Source organism: Prionailurus bengalensis, chromosome A2 (assembly GCF_016509475.1).
Source record: "Prionailurus bengalensis isolate Pbe53 chromosome A2, Fcat_Pben_1.1_paternal_pri, whole genome shotgun sequence".
NCBI classification, from domain to species: Eukaryota; Metazoa; Chordata; class Mammalia; order Carnivora; family Felidae; genus Prionailurus; species Prionailurus bengalensis.
Window position 1 is genome coordinate 61,847,024 of NC_057348.1, and position 18,989 is coordinate 61,866,012.

The window sequence follows — 18,989 nt, forward strand, 5'->3', positions numbered from 1 at the left end:
AATATCCTATGACTTCACTTACATGTTGAACCAGAAAACAAAACAAATGAACAAATAAAACAAGCTCCAAAGCTCACAGACACAGAGAACACATTGGTGGTTGCCAGAGGCAGGGGTTACTGGATGGGCAAAAGGCGGGAGAGGAGGAGGAGGGGGAGGAAGGAAGAAGGAGGGAGGAGGAAAAGGAAGAAAAAGAAGAGAGGAGGAGGAGAAAGAGGGAGGAGGAGAGGGGAGGAGGAGGAGGGGGAGGAGGGGAGGAGGGGGAGGAGGAGGAGGAGGGAGAGGAGAAGGAGAAGCAAGAGGAGGGAGGGGGGAAGGAAAAAGGAAAGAGGAGGAAGAGGTAAAAGGAAGAGGTGGAGGAAGAAAAGGAAGGACGTGGAGGAGGGAGGGGGAAGAGGAGGAGGAAGAGAGGAGGAGCAGAAGGATAGGAGAGGGGAGAGGAGGACAGGGGGAGGGGCAGGGGAGAAATGGGAACCCCTCTTCCCTGGCAGGAGCAGAGCATCCGGAGGGCTCCCTCCTAGTTTAAGTCACACCCACACGGGAACGTCTGCTGCCACCCTGGAAAGGGCTCAACAGGGAAACGCCACGTCAGGGTTCAAAACAGAACGAGGGGCTCGGTGTACCTATAATACTAATGAAACGCTGGGTTTCTTGCAAGCGACTCACTCTCCCTTGTGGGGTGTGTGGCTCAGAGTGGGTTCAGACTCAGGGTCCCACACCACCCATACAGCCGGGTCTGAACACACACGGACCTGGACATGGGAAACACCCAGGAAAAAAGGAGGCAGTGCCTTTGGTGGTCCTTGAAATCCCTCTCCCGGATGGAACTGAAACACACCTGTGAGCCACCCCAAGGATTCCCTCGGAGGCTGGGGAAGCAGGTGCAGGAGACAGAAAGCCATCCTGGCAACTGCCTCGGCCATCCTTGGCAAATCCCCTGCTGTCAGCCTTAAAATAGAAGCACAGAGGCTGTGTGCCCGGCTCCGTGTCACTGTCGGCAAGACGTGGGGCTGGGAGGAGGCCGCCCAGGACCCCTCTCGCTGGACCCTGACCCGCTGCGCACACCCTGACCCGGTCCGCCTTCTTCAGCTGGGCACGGAGGGCGGCGTGCACTCCCCCAGGGACACATGGCAAGAGAGTCGGCTGTCCCAGGGCCCTTCCAGCCCCGCACACCGAGCATCCCGGGGGCTCCAGAGAGAGGGTGGTGGGCGGGCCAGGGAGGCTAGCATGATGGAAGACGCCCGGGGCTCAGGAGCTGAGCGTCTAGCACAGGGGTCGGGGCCAACCACAAACCTGCCACAGAGCCACGTTCGCTCATTTCCGAATGCCTGTGCCGCTCTCCCGTGAGGACAGCCGTGACAGAGACCACGTGGCCTGCACAGCCCAGAACCTCCACCCACCAGCAGATTACAGACACAGTTCACCGACCCGGCAGACCAGTTCCAGCGTCAGGGCACAAATCCACCCCTGCGCCAAGCGTGCGGTAAGGACGCCTGGGTCCCCCTCTCAGAGCCAGCCGGGGTGGGGGGCTCCCCTCCCACCCACACACAGTGGCTCATCTCCACCGCTGGGCACCCGGCCGGCCCTCCCCTCCCATTCTTGCCTGGTCAGGGGAGGCGCCTCTTCTGTCCCCACCTTTTGAAATATGAAATCTCACCCACCTGTTCACTCAGGCGTGGGGACACGTACGTACCGTTTCTGGGACGGCTGCATTAAATCTGAAACTTTATCATCGTAGAACTTCTTCATCGCAAATCTATCCAGGGCCTGGTCGGCGCTGGGGAAGGAGAGAGACGGACGGAGACACGGCGTTAACCCCGTGGAGTCACAGACGGCGGGGGTGACACGGGACAGGTGGTATGGCTGTCCTGAGTGACCGGCCCCCACGGGAGCCCCACCTCTGCCGCGCCTGCACACGTGCACCCCAGCCTAGCATTAGCATCTCCTCTTGGACCCCAATCCCGGGAGTATGTTCGGGCCACCGTGGAAGCCCAGGTCTGGAGCGCTGTCCCAAACAGCAGGTGGCTTCCATGGGCCCCGCGTGAGTCTTCGGATCACCGGGGTTTGGGGCACAGTCAGAGCTCTACAGTCAGCAACACCCAGCAAGCCCCCGGAGAGCAGTGTGGGACCCGCAGGGGGGTCACGACTGTCAGCAGGCCGGGGGGGGAGGGTCAGAAGTCTGCGCCATCATGGTTCCGAGGTGACCACCACAGGGAACACTGCTCACCAACAATCCCACGCTGACCTCAGCTCTACAACGCCCACCAGCGCACGCAGCAGGATCCAGGAGACCCCATAACGGGGCATTTCACGGGCCTGCCTGATCTGACTCAGATGAATCGTGGAACGTGGGTACAAGAGGTCGCAGCAAAAAGCTTCCTTGGAAATGTGATCTACGGGTGAGCCCTCCCCTTAGCGCGTGTACATGCACCTCCAGAAAATGGGTATTTCACCGCCTGCGTTTGTCTTAAAGCTGGACTGATGGGGTGGTCCCGTACGGAAGATCCCCTCAAGCTCTGAATATTTACCATGTCAAGGACTTATGTTTTCAAGCTGGAAAGTACGGTTACATATCCACCCGTTCGCTTGTAAGCACTCCTTTCCCCAGAGCTCTCGTGTCCCACTAAACATGGGACACTGATAACGCATCTGGGCCTGTGCGTGTTCAGTATTGACATCACTGTTAGCATCAGGAGTGTTCCCAGGGACGGTCTCTGTGATTGCTCGTCTTCAGGGAGCCGATACACGAGCATCCTCCCTACTGTTTGATTTCCAGTTTCGGATCTGATCTGGAGCACGGTTTCACGACAGAGCTCTTAAAAACGCGTGCTCCAGGGGTGCCTGGGTGGCTCAGTCAGTTAAGCGTCCAACTTCGGCTCAGGTCAGCCTGCTTTGGATTCTGCCTCTCTCTCCCTCTCAAACAAATAAACATTAAAAAATTTTTTTAAGAAAACAGAAAGGCAGGTGTCGCTCCATTTTAGCGAGAAGTACTTAACACCGTTACTCGTGCGGCTGCCAACAGCATTAACAGCGGCAAATACCTGAGTACTGGTACTGGACGTTACATGCCACGATGCACTGAACGGCCACAAAACCCCACAAGGCTCAGCCACCATTCCCCCCTTCGCAGGCGAGGACCCCACGGCTCTGAGGTTCATGAAAATGGCTCGACTCTGTGGCGGAGATGGGCCCCGACTATGGAGAAAAATGGAGGATTGAGGAGGGGTGTTGCGGGTGCTCTAGGGCTCGAAGCCGCTGGGCTCTGTGCCCCCTGACCTGCCAGGTGAGCCCCCGCCCATGGAGCCCAGGTTGCAGGCGCAGCCACGTGGCTGCGGCAGAAACAGGGGGCGACGCTGTGCAGGCGGCACGTGGTCTGTGTCGCACGCTGTGGCTCGGCGGAGGGAGTGCAAGTGAGCAGGAGCCTCGGAGTCTGGCACACGCCCAGACGCTGACTATCAGTGAGGGGCGATCCGGTTTGCAGGGGGGGCTGGGTTCCCCCCGCCGGCAGCCCCAAGCTCCCTGGTCCACGTCCAGAGAAAACATTTGGGAAGTCAAATTTCACTCCTTGGCGCTGGCAAGGCCAGGATCTGTGGGCCGCTATGAACAGGGCAAGTGTCCTCATAACTGGGGCAGCTCTTGCCTCACGGGAAGGTACGTGTGGACGCAAACCCACAGGGAACGACACTCTGGGCTGGGTTGCGGCGTGAGTGGTTCGCACCAGGAGGTTCCCGCCAGCCTCCTGCACCCCACGTCCCGGCCAAGGGTCCCGTGGTGGCTCTTCCGGCCCCCGGACACCAGAGGGGACCGGAGACAGCTCCCCGAGCCTTGGTTTCCCCATCGGTAAAGCGTGAGCGGTGACTGGTTCACCCCCTGGGTTACTCAGGAGGATTGAGGGAGAAAAGACCAACTTGCAAAGTACATTCCAGACGCCAAGGACACGCAAACTGCCATGGCCACTCGTCTTGACAAGGTACAAGGTATCCAGGGAGGCTATACGGCTCTCGCTCTTAAGACAGGTGACGTCCGTCCCTGCTGTTTTCGTCACAGAACGAGGGAGCGCTCACCAGCTGCCTCAAGGCGACGTCGGGGTCAATCAGACACCTGCACGTCCTTCTCAGCAGCGCCAACCACTAGCGGGGCGCTTTCCCCGCCCCGAGGGCCGGCCGAGCCTCCCACCCTGTCACGGAGCTTCTGCCGCCCAGGGCAGCTCGGACGGCCCTCGTACCTGGCCGACACGTTGGTGAAGTGCATGTACGACGATATCACCACGCCAATGCGTCCCTTTCCGCCCTGCAGGAGACAAAAAGAGGGGCTCAGTTTCTCTGGACTCACACCACAGAGACGGAACGCTTGCAGATGACAAAAAGCCCGCTTTGCGGGGGGTGGGGGGGGGGGTAGCCACCGTCAGCCTCCGCCGGTCCCCGATCTGGGGATGGCAGCATCCAGCGGGCAGGCAGCGTGCACACCGGGTGCCCACGGCAGGTGCCACCTGGGGCATGGGGCAGATCTGCACAGAGGTGGCCGGTCAGCTCGCCACCTCCCACTGGGGACCAGCAGCATGTGCGGGGGGAGGCACGCAATGGGTGTAGACTGGCCTGCAAGTGAGCTGAAGCCCCGCCCCACAGGCCGAGGTTATGAGGGCCGCACATGCAGCCTGGAAAGCCCGGAGGGCAGATGCCAGCGTGCTGGCAGCACCTCACCCCTGCCACCGCTTACCCAGCCCTGCCTGGTTACACACAGGGACCGTGGCCCAAGAATGCAGGGGCTCAGTCCGTGACCACAGACACACACAGTCCAGACGCGGCAGCCAGCTGGAACCACGGGCCAACGGGACCCACAGGACTGGGTGTATGGCAACACCACCACTGTTGACAGGCCGCCTGCCACCTTCTGGAACATACTGCCACAACCCAGCCCAGCAGTCAGCAAACCACGCTCCACCAGCCCCTTCTGCCCACTACCTGTGTCCACACAACCTGCGAGCCCAGGGCTATGTTTCTGAACAGTTGAAGAAGAAGCAAAACTATGACATCTGTGACATGTGACAGTCACCTAAAGGTCAGCTGTCACTGTTTGACCCCGGCCATGCCCATCTGCTTAGGTGCACAAGGGGTATTTCCACCGTCAACGGCAGGTGTGAGCAGTTACGGTCACCCCGCACCCGCAAAAGCTCAAAATATTCAGTCTGGGTTTTTCATGAAAAGTCAGCCAACCCGGACGTAGAGGCGCATGAAGCCAAAATGGCAGGGGCACCAGCATGCAGGCCCCCACGTCGGTCCTCGAGAAGAAATGGCCAAGCAGATCCATTCACAGCTCTGAGGACCCACACCGCGTGGGAATGTCACCCAGGAGTGGGCAGCTCTCTGCCCATGCAAGTCAGGTGCACATACACACGCCATTTACTGGCACAAACCCACTGCTAGCAAACAGCCCCTCAGCCCGGTGGGGCACTCATGGGACATTCACGGCCACCGCGCTCGGTCACTCATGGTCTCTGTGGTGCTCACACGAGACTCCGAAAGGTTCAACTCCACCAGCTGTCCGTCCTCCACAGTTGTCAGAATCACTGACTGCACAAGTTGCTGAAGGTAAGTCCTTTGCAGAGACTCAAAACCAGATGCTGTGGGCATGGAATCTTCTAGAAGAACCTTCTGCTCAGTCAGCAGCTACCAGGTGGTGGGTGGCCAGTGAAGGAGACTAGGGGCAAAACTGCACAACCCCTACCCTTCGCAGCAGACGGGAGAGTGGGACCATTGCAGGGCTGACCCGTGTCTGCCCCCCACCCCCGAGGCCAAGCGCCCCAGCTCTGCCTGCATTCCCGGCACGTGCGGAAGGAAACACACACTCTGCTGAGCTCGCAGGTTTTGGCCAAGTCCCCGATGTCACCCCTGCTACGATCAAGGTGAACTTCTGTTAACGCCAACATCTAAAGTTCACACTCAGAGGGGGCTTCTCTCTCACAGCACGTTTTCTAGAACGCCTCGGGAATGGCTTCCACGCCCCCAGAACGGTGCAAGGTTTTCCAGAACTCTCAAGGTCTAGTGTGCCAGAATCCTCCGGGGGCCCGGCCTGGGGGCCTATGAGCCACAGGGGCATCACCGTCGCTCCACCAAAGTCACCAGGCCACGGCTAACGAAGACCCGTTTGTTTTAATTAACAAGAATTGGTTAAAAACTTAAAAAGCCTATCTTCTTTTGAAGTTTGCAGCAAGACGCAAATTCGGAGAGAAGGTCCTTCCATCTAATGCAATCCTGAAAAGCTCCACTTAGCTTAGTTTTGTAAGAAAACTAGTGGGGGGCGGCCTGGCTGGCTGTTTGATGGAGAAGGAAAATCAAGTTAGAAATGAGAAAAAGCAAGAAAAGCAGAGAAAGAAACGTCGTCCCCTTTCGTGTGCACCTGACAGGCTTTCCTCCAAGCTGGGAGCCACCGCACTCCATGAGGGGAGCCGGGAGGTGTCCCACTGCCCCCAGAACAGGGGGTCTTTGTACCCTGGGGGGAGACTGTGCAGAAAAGCCCCACACAGCCCGAGGGGGAGGTTCTCTGAAACTAAACTCCATAACGCGATGGATTTTCGTGCAGCTTTGGAACATGAAAAGATCTGAAAAGGAGACATCCCAAGAAGGAAATGTCAACGCTTTCAAGATGCTCTGACGGTCACAGAACACGGTGTATAAGGGACAAAATGGGGAGCAGACCACCCACCGCACTGTCCTTTCCCAAAGCACCTCCCACATGGAGGGTATGGGCCACGGGCTTCCCCGCTCGGGAAATCCGCTCTCCGTCTGGCTGCACTCCACGCGAGCCAGATCCAAGAAGCCAGGGAATGCAGGGAGGCCGTGCGAAACCAGAGAAGAGAAAAGATCCCAGGTGGTCGGAGGCCACGCGCAGCCCGGACAGTGCCCCCACGGCCAGCACCCGCCAGCCTGCAAGGGGGTGGCCACGTCCGGTCCCCATCCAGCTGCCGGCCGGGGACGACCACGTTTGCAACAGCATCCTGCCCACAGCGTGGGGGTAGGTACATCACAGCAGGAGTCAGACGGCACCTCCAGCCCACTGCTGTCCATCCTAACAGCACCCTTTTCCTTCTCAAAGGGCTTTCTTGGGGCGCCTGGGGGCTCAGTCAGGTAAGTGTCCAACTTCAGCTCAGGTCATGACCTCGCGGTTTGTGGGTTCGAGCCCCGCGTTGGACTCTGTGCTGACAGCTTGGAGCCTGGAGCCTGCTTCAGATTCTTCAGGTCTCCCTCTCTCTCTGCCCCTCCCCTGCTCATGCTCTGTCTGTCTGTCTGTCTCTCTCTCTCTCTCTCTCTCTCTCAAAAATAAACAGTCAAAAAATTTTTTAAAGGGCTTTCTTTTAAAATGGCGGGAAGATAAAATGGTTCGCTATCATTCCTGCCCTTCATTCGCTTCAAAATGTTCAGCTACGTGTTCAGCAACCCAAGTCCCACAAACTCTGGAGCCAAACTCTGGGAGGGGGGAATGATGGCTCTTCATTTTTAAGGACAAGTGCGCGAACGTGACCACAGAGGCCGATGGACAGCGCCATGGGTGTGACGGGTGGTCTCCGGGCCCCCGCCCCCGGCCTCCTCCACCCTGCCCTCCACCCCAGGTGCGAGGTGGCACTCACCCTGCAATGGATGACAACCACGTGCTGGGGGTCACTGTTCAGCCAGGACTCCTGCGCCTTGCAGACGGTGCACACCTGGTCCAGGGGTGGCGCATGTAGCTCGGGCCAGCCCACGTCCAGAATCTGCAACGAGACACGGGCCCCGGGGGTCCTCTTGGGGGCTCTGGTGGCACCAGGCACCCCGCCACGGCCCTTCTATCTATATTTCATCTAACAGTAAGGAACACTGGGCCGTGTTCCTCTTCTAAAACCTGCTGGGAAGGCCCTGGGGTGGCCCAGTCGGTTGAGCATCTGACTCTTGATTTCGGCTCAGATCATGATCCTAGGGTTGTGAGTTCAAGCCCCACGTCAGGCTCTGTGCTGACAGTGTGGAGCCTGCTTGGGGTTGATTCTCTCTCTCCCCACCTCTCTCTCTGCCCCTCCCCACCTCGTGCACACACGTGTGCACGCCCTCTCTAAAATAAAAAATAATAATGATAAAACTTATTTTAAAAAATTAAAATAAATAAAACCTGCTGGAAATTGTGGCCAGGCTCCTTCACTGGAAAGAAAAACGTGAAGGATTATGTTGCCCCCGTGAGACAACTACTCTGCTTTTTGTAGCTGATATGGCAATTCTAGAAAGGACTTTCAGAGCCGCTAATGGGGCTCGTGGGGAGAGCCAAGGCCCGGTCAGATCTGAAACTGGAGTTCTTGGCCGGAGCTACTGCCAAAAATCCCTCCGGGCAGACGAAAATCTCAGCTTGGGGAAATTCAGGGAGCCGTTCCCCACGCAGCGTGCAGATAACATCTCAGAGAGAGGTCCACTGGGTGCACTTGGGAGAAACACGGTCCTCAAAGGACAGAAGCGGGCCCACAAAGGAGGAAGCGCCTTGAGCCCCGGCTTCAATCTGGAGCCGGAACAGAGAAGGTCCTCATCGCCTGACACCAACACCAGCACCCGCCCCTGCCCCGCGACGCAAAACACTTTCTATTTTCCTTTTCCTTTCTTGAAGGGGAAGGGAAGGCCGAGCTCCCTTCCCTAGGAGTAACAGAAGTAACATGAAACAATGGAAAATTTCAGAGAAATGCCGGCAAGCTAAAAAATATCACATACCCCCTTCCGCCACTCGGGGGAACAGCTGTAGCATTTAGGTGACGCCCTGAGGTTTTTGTCCACATAGTGGAGACGCTACTGTCTTATCCCAGTGGCTGCAGAACGTTCCCAAGTGTGGATCACGTATGCTGTTTATGCCATCACTTACACACGTGAGCAATTTCAAAAATTTCCCCTAAATCTTGACAACTAAGAATAACGGAGGGAGAACGAAACAGGTGGCAGGCGGGAGATCCTGGCAGAGGAGACGCCACACGCGTGTGCACACACGCTTGTGCACATATGTGTGTAAACCCAGGAAAGGCTGAACGCAGTCTGCAGATCACGCCAACGTCGACTTCTGGCATCGACATTTTATTACTTATCATTAGTTCCGCCCGGGGGAAGACAGGGGCCGGGACAAGTGGGCTCTCTCTGTATATTTCTGCAACTTCTGGCAAATGTGTACTTCTTTCAGACTAAAGCAGCTGATTTACTTAAAAAAAATTTTTTTTAATGTTTTTATTTATTTTTGGGACAGAGAAAGACAGAGTATGAGCAGGGGAGGGGCAGAGAGAGAGAGAGACACACAGAATCCGAAGCAGGCTCCAGGCTCTGAGCTGTCAGTGCGGAGCCTGACGCGGGGCTTGAACCCACGGACTGTGAGATCATGACCTGAGCCGAAGTTGGACACTTAACCGACTGAGCCAAGCAGGCGCCCCTAAAGCAGCTGATTTAAAAATAACCCCCAGATAAGGGCAGTTCCTGATTCCCCTAATGACGTCACATCCCACAAAGGCTTGCCGGGAACAGCTTCTGCACCAGCAGATACACATCATGCACGTTTGATAAAACAAAACTCAGAATATAAAGGGTGAAGGTCCGTACCTTTGGGTTAAGCTTTGTAAGGTCGTACCTCTTTTCGGAAAGGTTTAACACCTGTAAAGGGGAAGGAACAAGCCGTCAGACAACTCAGCGTCCTCGGAGGTCAAAGAGGAAACCGCTGGTTTTCACGTTCACCCGCCGCCTGCCTTCGAGGTACCGAGAATGATAAAAGGTGGAATTGTACGTAGGAACGGAGGACAGCTGAGCGCAGGGGCCTGTCCAGCTGGTGCGGTTCGCCACCCGCTTTCCTCAGAGCCAAGAGCCCTCCTGCCTGATAAGACCCGTCACCCTGGGCAGCCTCGTTCAACGGCCTGCGGGTTCAATTAGTTATACTGGCTGCATGTCCATCAGAGGATGCAGGTGTAGACAGGGAAGAGATGAGCCCACCCAGGATTCTTAACTCAGATCTGTACCAGACACGTACACGGGTCTTTCTTCAGACATTTCCAAAGGGTCCTAAGGGTCCTTGTCCCAAAACAAGGCAGGGACCGCTGCCCTCACTGTTGGCGGGGGCCAGGGGTAGGCTCTGGCCCTACAGCCGCGTGTCCGGGGCCCAGAGCCCTCCCGGGTCTCAGAGGACAACTGCAGGGGACCAGCCGTGCGCTGACCCCTGGGCCAGGCATCAGGACGGGGCAAACAGTTCCTGCAGGGCCTTGGGGAGAAAGGAAGCCCCTGGGACAAGAGTGTGATGGGACAAGAGTGTGACGCTCTCGGCTAGGACAGGCTTTCCCCTGTCCGCAGCCAGGTCATCATGCCAAGGACTGGCGTCTGAGGGACCTAGGAGCCAGGACGGCGCGGCTCCAGCCCGACCCTGACCACTCAGCTCTGGGCCGGCACAGCCTGTGGGAAGCAACGCGGGGTCACCTCCGCTCGCCCTGCCTCGTTCGCAGGCAGCAGGCGGCCGATTAGTCATCTGAGACCGATAAGGGCACAATAACGGCCTTGTCGTTTAGAGCGAAGATTAGCTGCTTGGATGGAGATAAGAACAGCGTCGGGGCAGGTGCAGCGGAGGCGTGAGGGGTTGTAATTTAACCCAAGATCACACGGGGCCGCTCCCCTGGGGCTGCCACGGCGGGAACACACAGGGCAAGCCAGGGGATGCGGGAGACGCTGGCCGCGCTTACCCCCAAGCGGGGACTCTCCCCCTCCACAACATCACACGCGTTCCCGGCTGTCGGCAGCAGGGAGAGGCTTAGCCGTGATGCAGGGACGCAGACCCCACAGGGGCTGGCGGCCCCCTCCTGATGCTGAGCGCCCAGCGCACCAGGACGGCTGCCCACCACGTGCTCAGGGGCAGCGGCCGTGGGCAGGGGACAGCTGCACTTCCCCGGGGACACTCGTGACCTCATGCCACAGCAGGTGGCACGTGGAACAAAAGCCCCAGTGGGAGGGAGCCCCGGGGCATCTCCATGAAGCCAGGCACAGAGTGAGGGACCACGGTCACCCCACAGGCTCAGTGGCCACCCCAAGACTCTCAGTGGTTTCTTCACATTTCAGAAACTCAGTGTCTTCCCAGTCACAGTGCCCAGTGTTCCCCCACACCATCCCTGCACTCAGTGTCCCCTCTCCTACTCTCCCCGCGCTCAGTGCCCCCCCCCGCACCATCCCTGTGCTCAGTGTCCCCCCCACATCGTCCCCAGGCTCGGTGTCCCCTCCCCACCATCCCCACATTCGGTGTCCCCCCCACCCTCCCCAGGCACAGTGTCCCCCCCCACCATCCCCAGGCTCAGTGTCCCCCCCCACCATCCCCGCATTCGGTGTCCCCCCACTCACCAGGTAGTTGTCCCCGTGTTTGGACCTCAGCATGCGCGTCACCTCCTGCAGATTGTGCAGGTAGGACTCCTCGGAGCAGCTGGCGGGGAAGGACACCGCGATGATGCGCTCAGTGATGTAGGTGAGGTCCAGCTCGCGGCCGTCCTCCATGGCGGGGCTCAGCACCGCGGGCCTAGGAGAGGGGGCCGGTCAGGACGCGGAGGTGCCCACACTGGCTGCTCGCAGGGGAGCCCCGGCGGCAGCACCCCGGGGGGCTGTGTGTCTATTCCGAGTGTGTTTGCATCACAGGAGCCCCTGCCCTGCGGCAGAGGGAGACCCCCAGGGGACGGACTCTGGAGGAAGGAGCCTGGTCCTCACTCCTGCGGGTCAGGACGGCGGGAGCAGAGGCCCCGTGGCGGGTCCTCAGGTCTTCCTGCCCCACCTGGAGACAGGTGTGGGGGCCGTGGAGGGGACGCGCTGGGAAGGAGTATGGGCGGCCACCCTACAGGTGCCTCCCCTCGGCCACAGGGGCGGCCGGCTCTACCAGCAGGGCTACTGTGTGCGGGCTCCTGGGGAGTTGGGGGTGGGAGGGCAGGGGTGCGGAGGCAGGACCACCGACCACAACGGGGCCTACAGAGGGGAGGGCTGCTGAGGCTGGGACAGCACCGTGGGGATCATGTCCTGAGAGCCCTCCCTCCTCATCCTCATGGCAGGGCAGGCCCCCAGGGCTGACAGTGGCCAGGGATGAGGTGTTGGGTCAACCCCAGCATGGTAAGACCCACAGAAAACCCACAAAGGGACACAGGACAGTCACAGGAAGGTGGTTTTGGTCCACAGCCATCGCTACCAGGAGCTTCGAGCCTTTGTGGCTGCCACCTGTTTATCGACTGCCCCTTTTATAGGTGTTTCTCTCCTAATTTTGGAAAATTCAAAAACCTACAAAAGTTTAACCAACAGCTACGGACCCACCATCTCACTTCGACATTAACACACGTTTCGCCCACACCCCGTTGTCCACCACTTTGGCCGCCGTGAAGAAATCCCAGACATTGTTACCACCTCATTTATAAACATTTTAGTATTTCCTTCTGGAAGACAGACGCTTCTTAGGAATACCTACGGTGCTGTTATTATACCCACTGGAAGGAACATCATCAGATCCAGCATCATAAACTTAGTCATTTAAGTTGATTTATTCAAATCAGGATGCAAAACATCACCAAGATGTTTTTTCTCTGCCTTATGTACATATGGCCACAAAAGAGTTTTGATGACTTTTAAAAATTAAATCAGGTTTTGGGGCATGTGGGTGGCTCAGTCATTTGAGCATCTGAGTCTTGATTTCATCTCAGGTCATGATCCCAGGGTCGCTGGGTCAAACCCCATGTCAGGCTCTGCACTGAGGATGGAGCCCGCTTAAGATTCTCTCTCTCTCCCTGGGGCGCCTGGGTGGCTCAGTCGCTTGAGCGTCTGACTTCGGCTCAGGTCATGATCTCACGGTTCATGAGTTCAAGCCCTGCATCGGGCTCTGTGCTGATGGCTCAGAGCCTGGAGCCTGCTTCAGATTCTATGTCTCCCTCTCTCTCTGCCCCTCCACTGCTCACACTCTGACTCTCTCTCTCTCTCTCTCTCAAAATAAATAAATAAATAAATAAATAAATAAATAAATAATAAACAAACATTAAAAGATTCTCTCTCTCCCTCTGCCTCTGCCCCTCTCCCCAGCCCCCAAGTAAAATAAAATAAAATAAAATAAAATAAAATAAAATAAAATAAAATAAAATAAAACAAAATAAATCAGGTTTTTAAACACTGATATAAAAAGTAATAACGTGTCTTATCCACCAACCACAGCTCCTGAGAGACTGCCCCGCATGGAGCACTGGCCGTGGCCATCCCAGCAGGCCCTGCCCGGACTCAGGCAGACAGAGCTTGGTGCACCTGCTGGGCTCAACTCTGGAACGCCCCCCAAGTTCACCTGCACAAAGAAGCCAGGGCTGTGCATGGAAACAATCACATTCCCACAATCTGGGCTTCAATGCTGGGAAGGTGCATCCAGAGCTTTCTACACCTTGGAACACAACCACAGACACGCATCACCTGGAAACATGACCACAGACTCGAGGAAGACCACACTCAGGCTTCCTGTCATATCTGGCCTGAGGCAGGGACACCAGGTTCTGGACGCTTACCTGGACGGCCCGGCACGGCAGACAGCAGCAGACGGTGCAGAGCCCCCCGGAGCCTGCAAATGACAAAGCACAGGTCAGTCCCACGCGGTCCACAGCCACCAGCCCACAGAGAAGGAAGGACGGGCACCATTCTGTGATTTAGTCATTAAGTGGGAAGTCAAACACGTGACTGCTGGCGCCTCTTACGGCCAGGGAGGGTCTCCAGCATGTCAGGGCCCTATGACTGCAGACCCCCAGCCACATGGTCCACGAACCCCCAGCAGGACAAACCCACCCACGGCACCTGTAAATGCCTGTCCCCTGTATACAGGAGGTGTTCGACCAACACTCACTAGATCACTACCATTATCATCAGACTGACTCGAACAAAACAAAGCCTGATAATTCTCTATTGCTTCTACTATTTGCCTTTTAAGGTTTGTTCATTTATTTTGAAAGACAGAGACAGAGACAGAGACAGAGAGAGAGACAGAGAGAGAGACAGAGAGAGAGAGAGAGAGAGAGACAGGGAGAGGAAGAGAGAGGGAGAGGGAGAGGGAGGGAGAGGGAGAGGGGGAGGGGGAGGGGGAGGGGGAGGGGGAGGGGGAGAGAGAGAGAGAGAGAGAGAGAGAGAGAGAGAGAGAGAGAGAGAGAATGAATCCCAAGCAGGCTCCACACCATCAGCACAGAGCCTGACGTGGGGCTCGATTTCATGAACCTTGAGATCATGACCTGAACCGAAATCAAGAGTTGGACACTTAACCCACTGAGTCACCCAGGCGCCCCAACATCTACCATTTTTTTAAAAAGCCCATCCTGCAGGGAAAAAGCCTCAGGTGTGATGACTTTACAATTTGCAAGATCCTTCCGTGTGTGTGTGTTAACGTGATCCACAAAGGCCGCGTAGACACGATCTCAGGAGACACGCCCAGCAACTTTGTGAGTAGGAATTACCTCCCACATTTCAAAAGTGGGGAAACCGAGGCTCAAAGAGGTGTGCAAGGCATTGCCAAAGATGGCAGAGGCGGGAGAGCCCGTAAGCCCAGCACGGTGTTCCCGAGTGCCCTTCCTGGGACTCGGCGGCCCCTTCCCGGAGCCTGCCGCGTGTCCTGGCCCCGCTCCGCGGATGGAGTGCGCAGTGATGCTGGGAGCGTGTGGCGCAGGAAGCACAGAGTGCCCAGGGAGGCTGCCCGCTGGCTGTCCCTGGCGGACGGGTGCCTCTCGTACGGGTCCCGCCTTACAGACGAGTCCGGGACTGAGCCGGCTCCCTCGGTGCCTGGGACTCTGAGCAGCGTGGACAGCGGCTCCCAGGAGGTCAGGGGGCTGGGCCCACTCTCCCCAAAGCAGCCCTGAGGCCCAGCACTTCCCAGACGGGTCCCAGCCAGCCCCCAGCCCAGGGAATCCCCACCTGCATCCCCTGGCACGGATGGATGGCAGATAGATGGAGGGCAGACACACGACAGGTGCATATACACGATGCGTAGACACATACGTGAAAGGTGGGTCGCTAAACACACACGTGCACACACACACAAAGCGATAGGAAGGCCGGGCCACCTGCCCCTACCCCTAGCCCCACCTGCAGCCGCCCCACGGTGCCAGTTTAGACTGAAGTAATGTGCACGGACTGAAAACCAGACAAGATCCACACGTGTAAGTTTGTAGAGAAAGCACACGTTCCTTGAGGGTAAGGCCCTTCACACTTTCCAGCCCACACATCACGTAACTGGATGACGGGCCAGAACCACTCCTCACCGCCTGCACCCCCTCCCCCCAGCCCGGTGGTGAGGCCTCCCCCACCCCTCAGGTGCACGGGGAGGTGGGCAGAGCCGCAGGTCAGCGTGGAGGGGCGGGGTCCCTGCAGTGAGGGGGTCACCTCAAGAGAATGTGTCCCAGGAAGAGCACAGCTGGTGACTGACCATGAAGTAGCTCTATTCTGCATCTTGGGGACAGTGAGGAGACGGGCGTGGCCCGAACAGGTGCATGGAGGGGAAGAGCGGCAGGAGGGGTCCCTAGGACAGATACAAAGCCAGCTTGGGACCCTGTTTCTGGCCCTCTCCCTGAGGGGACGGGGTCCGGGTCCTCTGACCACGTGGCCCCCTGTTCCACCAGCAGCATCCTGTGACAGGCCACAGTGGACTGCGGTCAGAAAGCTCACCACACCTGGTGGGCCACCTGGCTCCCGGTGGGAACCCCCACAGGCAGCCTGGGAAACAGCATCCAGAAAGACCGTGTTGTGTCTAGAATCGCACAGTGAAGATGTGATAGCAACTTCTGACACTAAACCCAGGGCTCTTTCGATCCCCTGGCCCTGGTGGCCCAACGGCCCGTGCTGCTGAGCCCGACCCCGGGGCCAGGCCAGCATCAAGGAGGTCGAGAGAGCGAGCCCAGCCCCCACCGCGGAGAGCGACCGGGACTGAGCCACCTCTGGAAGCCAGCCTCTGAGACTCCACGCGCACTGGACTCCCTCCCTCAGAGGCTACATTTGGAGCCAAGCGGATGATGTGTGGGTGATGGGACCCCGGGTACACAGAGATGGTAGCCCCTTGGGTGCCTACTCTGCTGTGTAGCGGCTAGGAGGCTCTACAGAAGGGGCAAGACTTCCCAAAACACGTCACTGGCCAGAAGGGTACCCTCGGGTATGCAGTCTCTGTGCATCTGTGCTGGAGAGCAAAGAACCAATCTGCTCGTGGGGTTCAAAAGCCGAGCCCCCCTTCAAACACCACACCGCATCTCACGGCTGAGGAATGACCCAGAAACCAGCTTCCTGGAAATCTACCAAAGAGGAAGGTCCCTTGTGCACCAGAACCCTGAATCCTAACCCCATACAGGAAGTGGGAGAAAACCTCTCTGCGGGAAGACCTCAGGCCCCCGGGGCTGCGCTTTGCTGGCAGTGCTTGGCAAGAAGACGCTGCCCACCCACCTTCCCGGGAAGCCTTCTGAGGACACCGCCAGCCACTCTTATCGTTACCGACCAGAGCGACAGAGATAACACAGGCGATTCCCGAGCTGGCTCCTGGTCCCCACCTGCCTCTGCCCAGCCCCGCCTCCTTCACCCCTGTCTATTTGGCACCCGCTTATCACAGCCAACAACTTCTAAAGGCGCGAAGAAACCCGGTGGGAGACGGAGGGGAGGGGCACCGGTGGAATCCGTGGCAAAGGTTACACCTGCAACAGGGGAAGCGCAAGCCCATGCTGCCCCAAAGGCAGTTTCCGGTGAGGGCCAGGCAGCGCACGTGCTGGGCCCCTAAGCGGTCCTGGGACCCCGACCAAGTCACTGGCCTCCCTGGCCAGCAGTCGCTTTGGGTCCAGCACTTGGAAGGCAGAGAGAACGCAGCCCCGGAGCCCAGGACCCTGGCCAGCGGCCAGGCGGGTGCTCCAGCAGGTAACCACTCGATTGCTGCATCTGCCCAGAGGGGCTCTCTTGCCCAACACACTTTTGCAATAATTGATCCTCATTTCTTTTGCTACTGTTGTTACTTCTATGTTTGAAACGCGCTCAGAAGTAGCAACTCTGTAGCTGTGGGATATAAACCCCCAGACCCATCTTGCAGGAGGGGACACCGATCCCCCGTGATATCTGCACGCAGACACAACTGTCTTTTTTAAGAGAGGCAGACAGAGCCCGTGCTCTCTCCGAGTGGGTCACCCCAGGGCCAAAGGCAGGGCTGCATGGCTTTTCTTGGGAGAAACTGGTCCAGGCCTTGTCAGGAGACACGGTTCCCTGTGAGACCGCCTTTGTGCTGTCACTCTGCACCCTGCAAACCCGGAAAGGTCCTTCACCTGCTCCGGCCTCAGCCACCCTCCTCGTCTTTCTAGAACAGGGGTTCCAGTCCCCACCTCACCTGGGGGCTAGGGCCCACACAGGACTTGCAGGAAACACCTGCTGTCCATATAGGGATCTTGCAGCGCCGGCCCTACAGGACACAACCCCACGCTCCAGTGTCCCCTCCTACAGGACCCCCCCACCCCGAAGGCCCCTCCTACAAGACCCCGCCCCCCCGCGCCCCCTCCTATAGGACCCCGCCCCCAGTGGCTCCTCCTACATGACCCTGCCCACCCACCCACCCGCGCTGTCCCACTGGACCCGCCCCCCAGCACCCAGTCTTATAGGGAGCCATTCCCATGACCAGTGGGTAGCACTAGAAAACTGGCCCAAATTTGGGTAATAATGGCCCAAATACGTCTGTGAGACAAAGGCTTTGCCACTAGTAACCCGGCCCCTTTCTAAGCAGATGGCCCGTGGAGGGAAAGCTGGGGTTCCAAGCAGGACCCCGAGCCCCGTCAGCTGTGGGGCCTGATCACTGGTCTCGTCTGGGATCTGATCAGCAGGCTGACAGGGACCTTCCCCCCTCCCTGGGTACCGCAGGGTCTGCAGCTGTGGGACGCCCCAAAGTCAGCATGGGCAGCATCAGAACCAGACCAGGCCAACCACCAAGACTCTGCCCGTTCACACACCCTGCAGCACCCCAAATGTGAACCCTCAGCGCAGAGCCTGGTACTACAAGCACACATTGTCTCCTACTTTTTCAGACGAAAAGTACAGTCCACACGTGGCACGAGACAGACACCCTGAAGACCTGACTCTTAGATGCACAAAGTCCCATAGGACCCACAGGGCCCTGCTCTCCCACCTCAAGTGACTGGCGTCCAGGCCAGAAGATAGGACACTCTGGGTCTGAACCGACAGGTTGGATTTCCAACAATCACGTCCCAGCAGCAGAGGACTCGCTCATGGCTTCGAGGAGGGACGCTGGACAAACCTAATGCAGGGGTGAGTCTATACCAAGGACTCCTGGCCACAGAGCACAGAGCCCCCCCCCCCCACCAAGGGCTTCCAGAAGGACCCAGCTTGGGGGCACAGAGGGCAGTGAGGACACCTAACACCCAGCAGGAAAACAGAGGGAGGACATAGCATGCCCCTGACACACGTCACCTGGCAGGTAAGCAGCAGGCCACGGCTGGACGATGTCGCCCCTTCCCGGTGGCTGTGACCAGCCACGTGGGGACGGCCAGCAGGCACCTGGCCAGGGTAGCCACCCAGGCTGTCCCAGAACCGCAGGACCTCCTGAAGATGAGGGCCCTCATCTGTAAAATGGGCTCCTACATTCAGCAACCTCTCTGCAGGGGTGCTGTGGCGCCACAGCAGGCCCGGCACGATGCACCCTTAGCATCTACGATTTCTGCGTGTTGTCTGGGAAACCAGGAAGATGGAGAAGACCTGCCTAATGAGACTCACGAGGTGGATGGTGCCCCCATGTCAGCAAGGAGGGCCTGTCCCCAACGCGGTGGGCTGGCGGGGACACCCCAGGTGGACGGGAGCCTGAGGAGCAGAACTCACAGCCCATCTGTAGGGCTAATGCTGGTGCCGTGTCCCCACATCCCATTGCTGTGAGCCAAGGGCAGGCACCTCCCTCTCTCCACCCCTGCCCCATGGCCCTTCTCTTCCAGTTTTCCCAGCACACTCCACCCTTCCTGTCTC

At 58.2% G+C, this 18,989-nt stretch overlaps 1 protein-coding gene across 5 annotated transcripts in view; it reads right to left on the reverse strand.

Moving 5' to 3' along the window:
- TNS3 (tensin 3) overlaps positions 1-18,989 on the reverse strand; it is a 216,318-nt gene that overhangs the window by 108,333 nt on the left and 88,996 nt on the right. For all 5 annotated transcript variants that reach the window (XM_043588418.1, XM_043588420.1, XM_043588417.1 and 2 more), the window contains exons 4-9: positions 13,529-13,581; positions 11,358-11,529; positions 9,588-9,638; positions 7,625-7,747; positions 4,226-4,290; positions 1,694-1,777 (exon numbers count right to left, since the gene is read on the reverse strand). In XM_043588418.1, the coding sequence (XP_043444353.1) occupies positions 1,694-1,777; positions 4,226-4,290; positions 7,625-7,747; positions 9,588-9,638; positions 11,358-11,529; positions 13,529-13,581 (548 nt within the window). The remainder of the gene's footprint in view (positions 1-1,693; positions 1,778-4,225; positions 4,291-7,624; positions 7,748-9,587; positions 9,639-11,357; positions 11,530-13,528; positions 13,582-18,989) is intronic.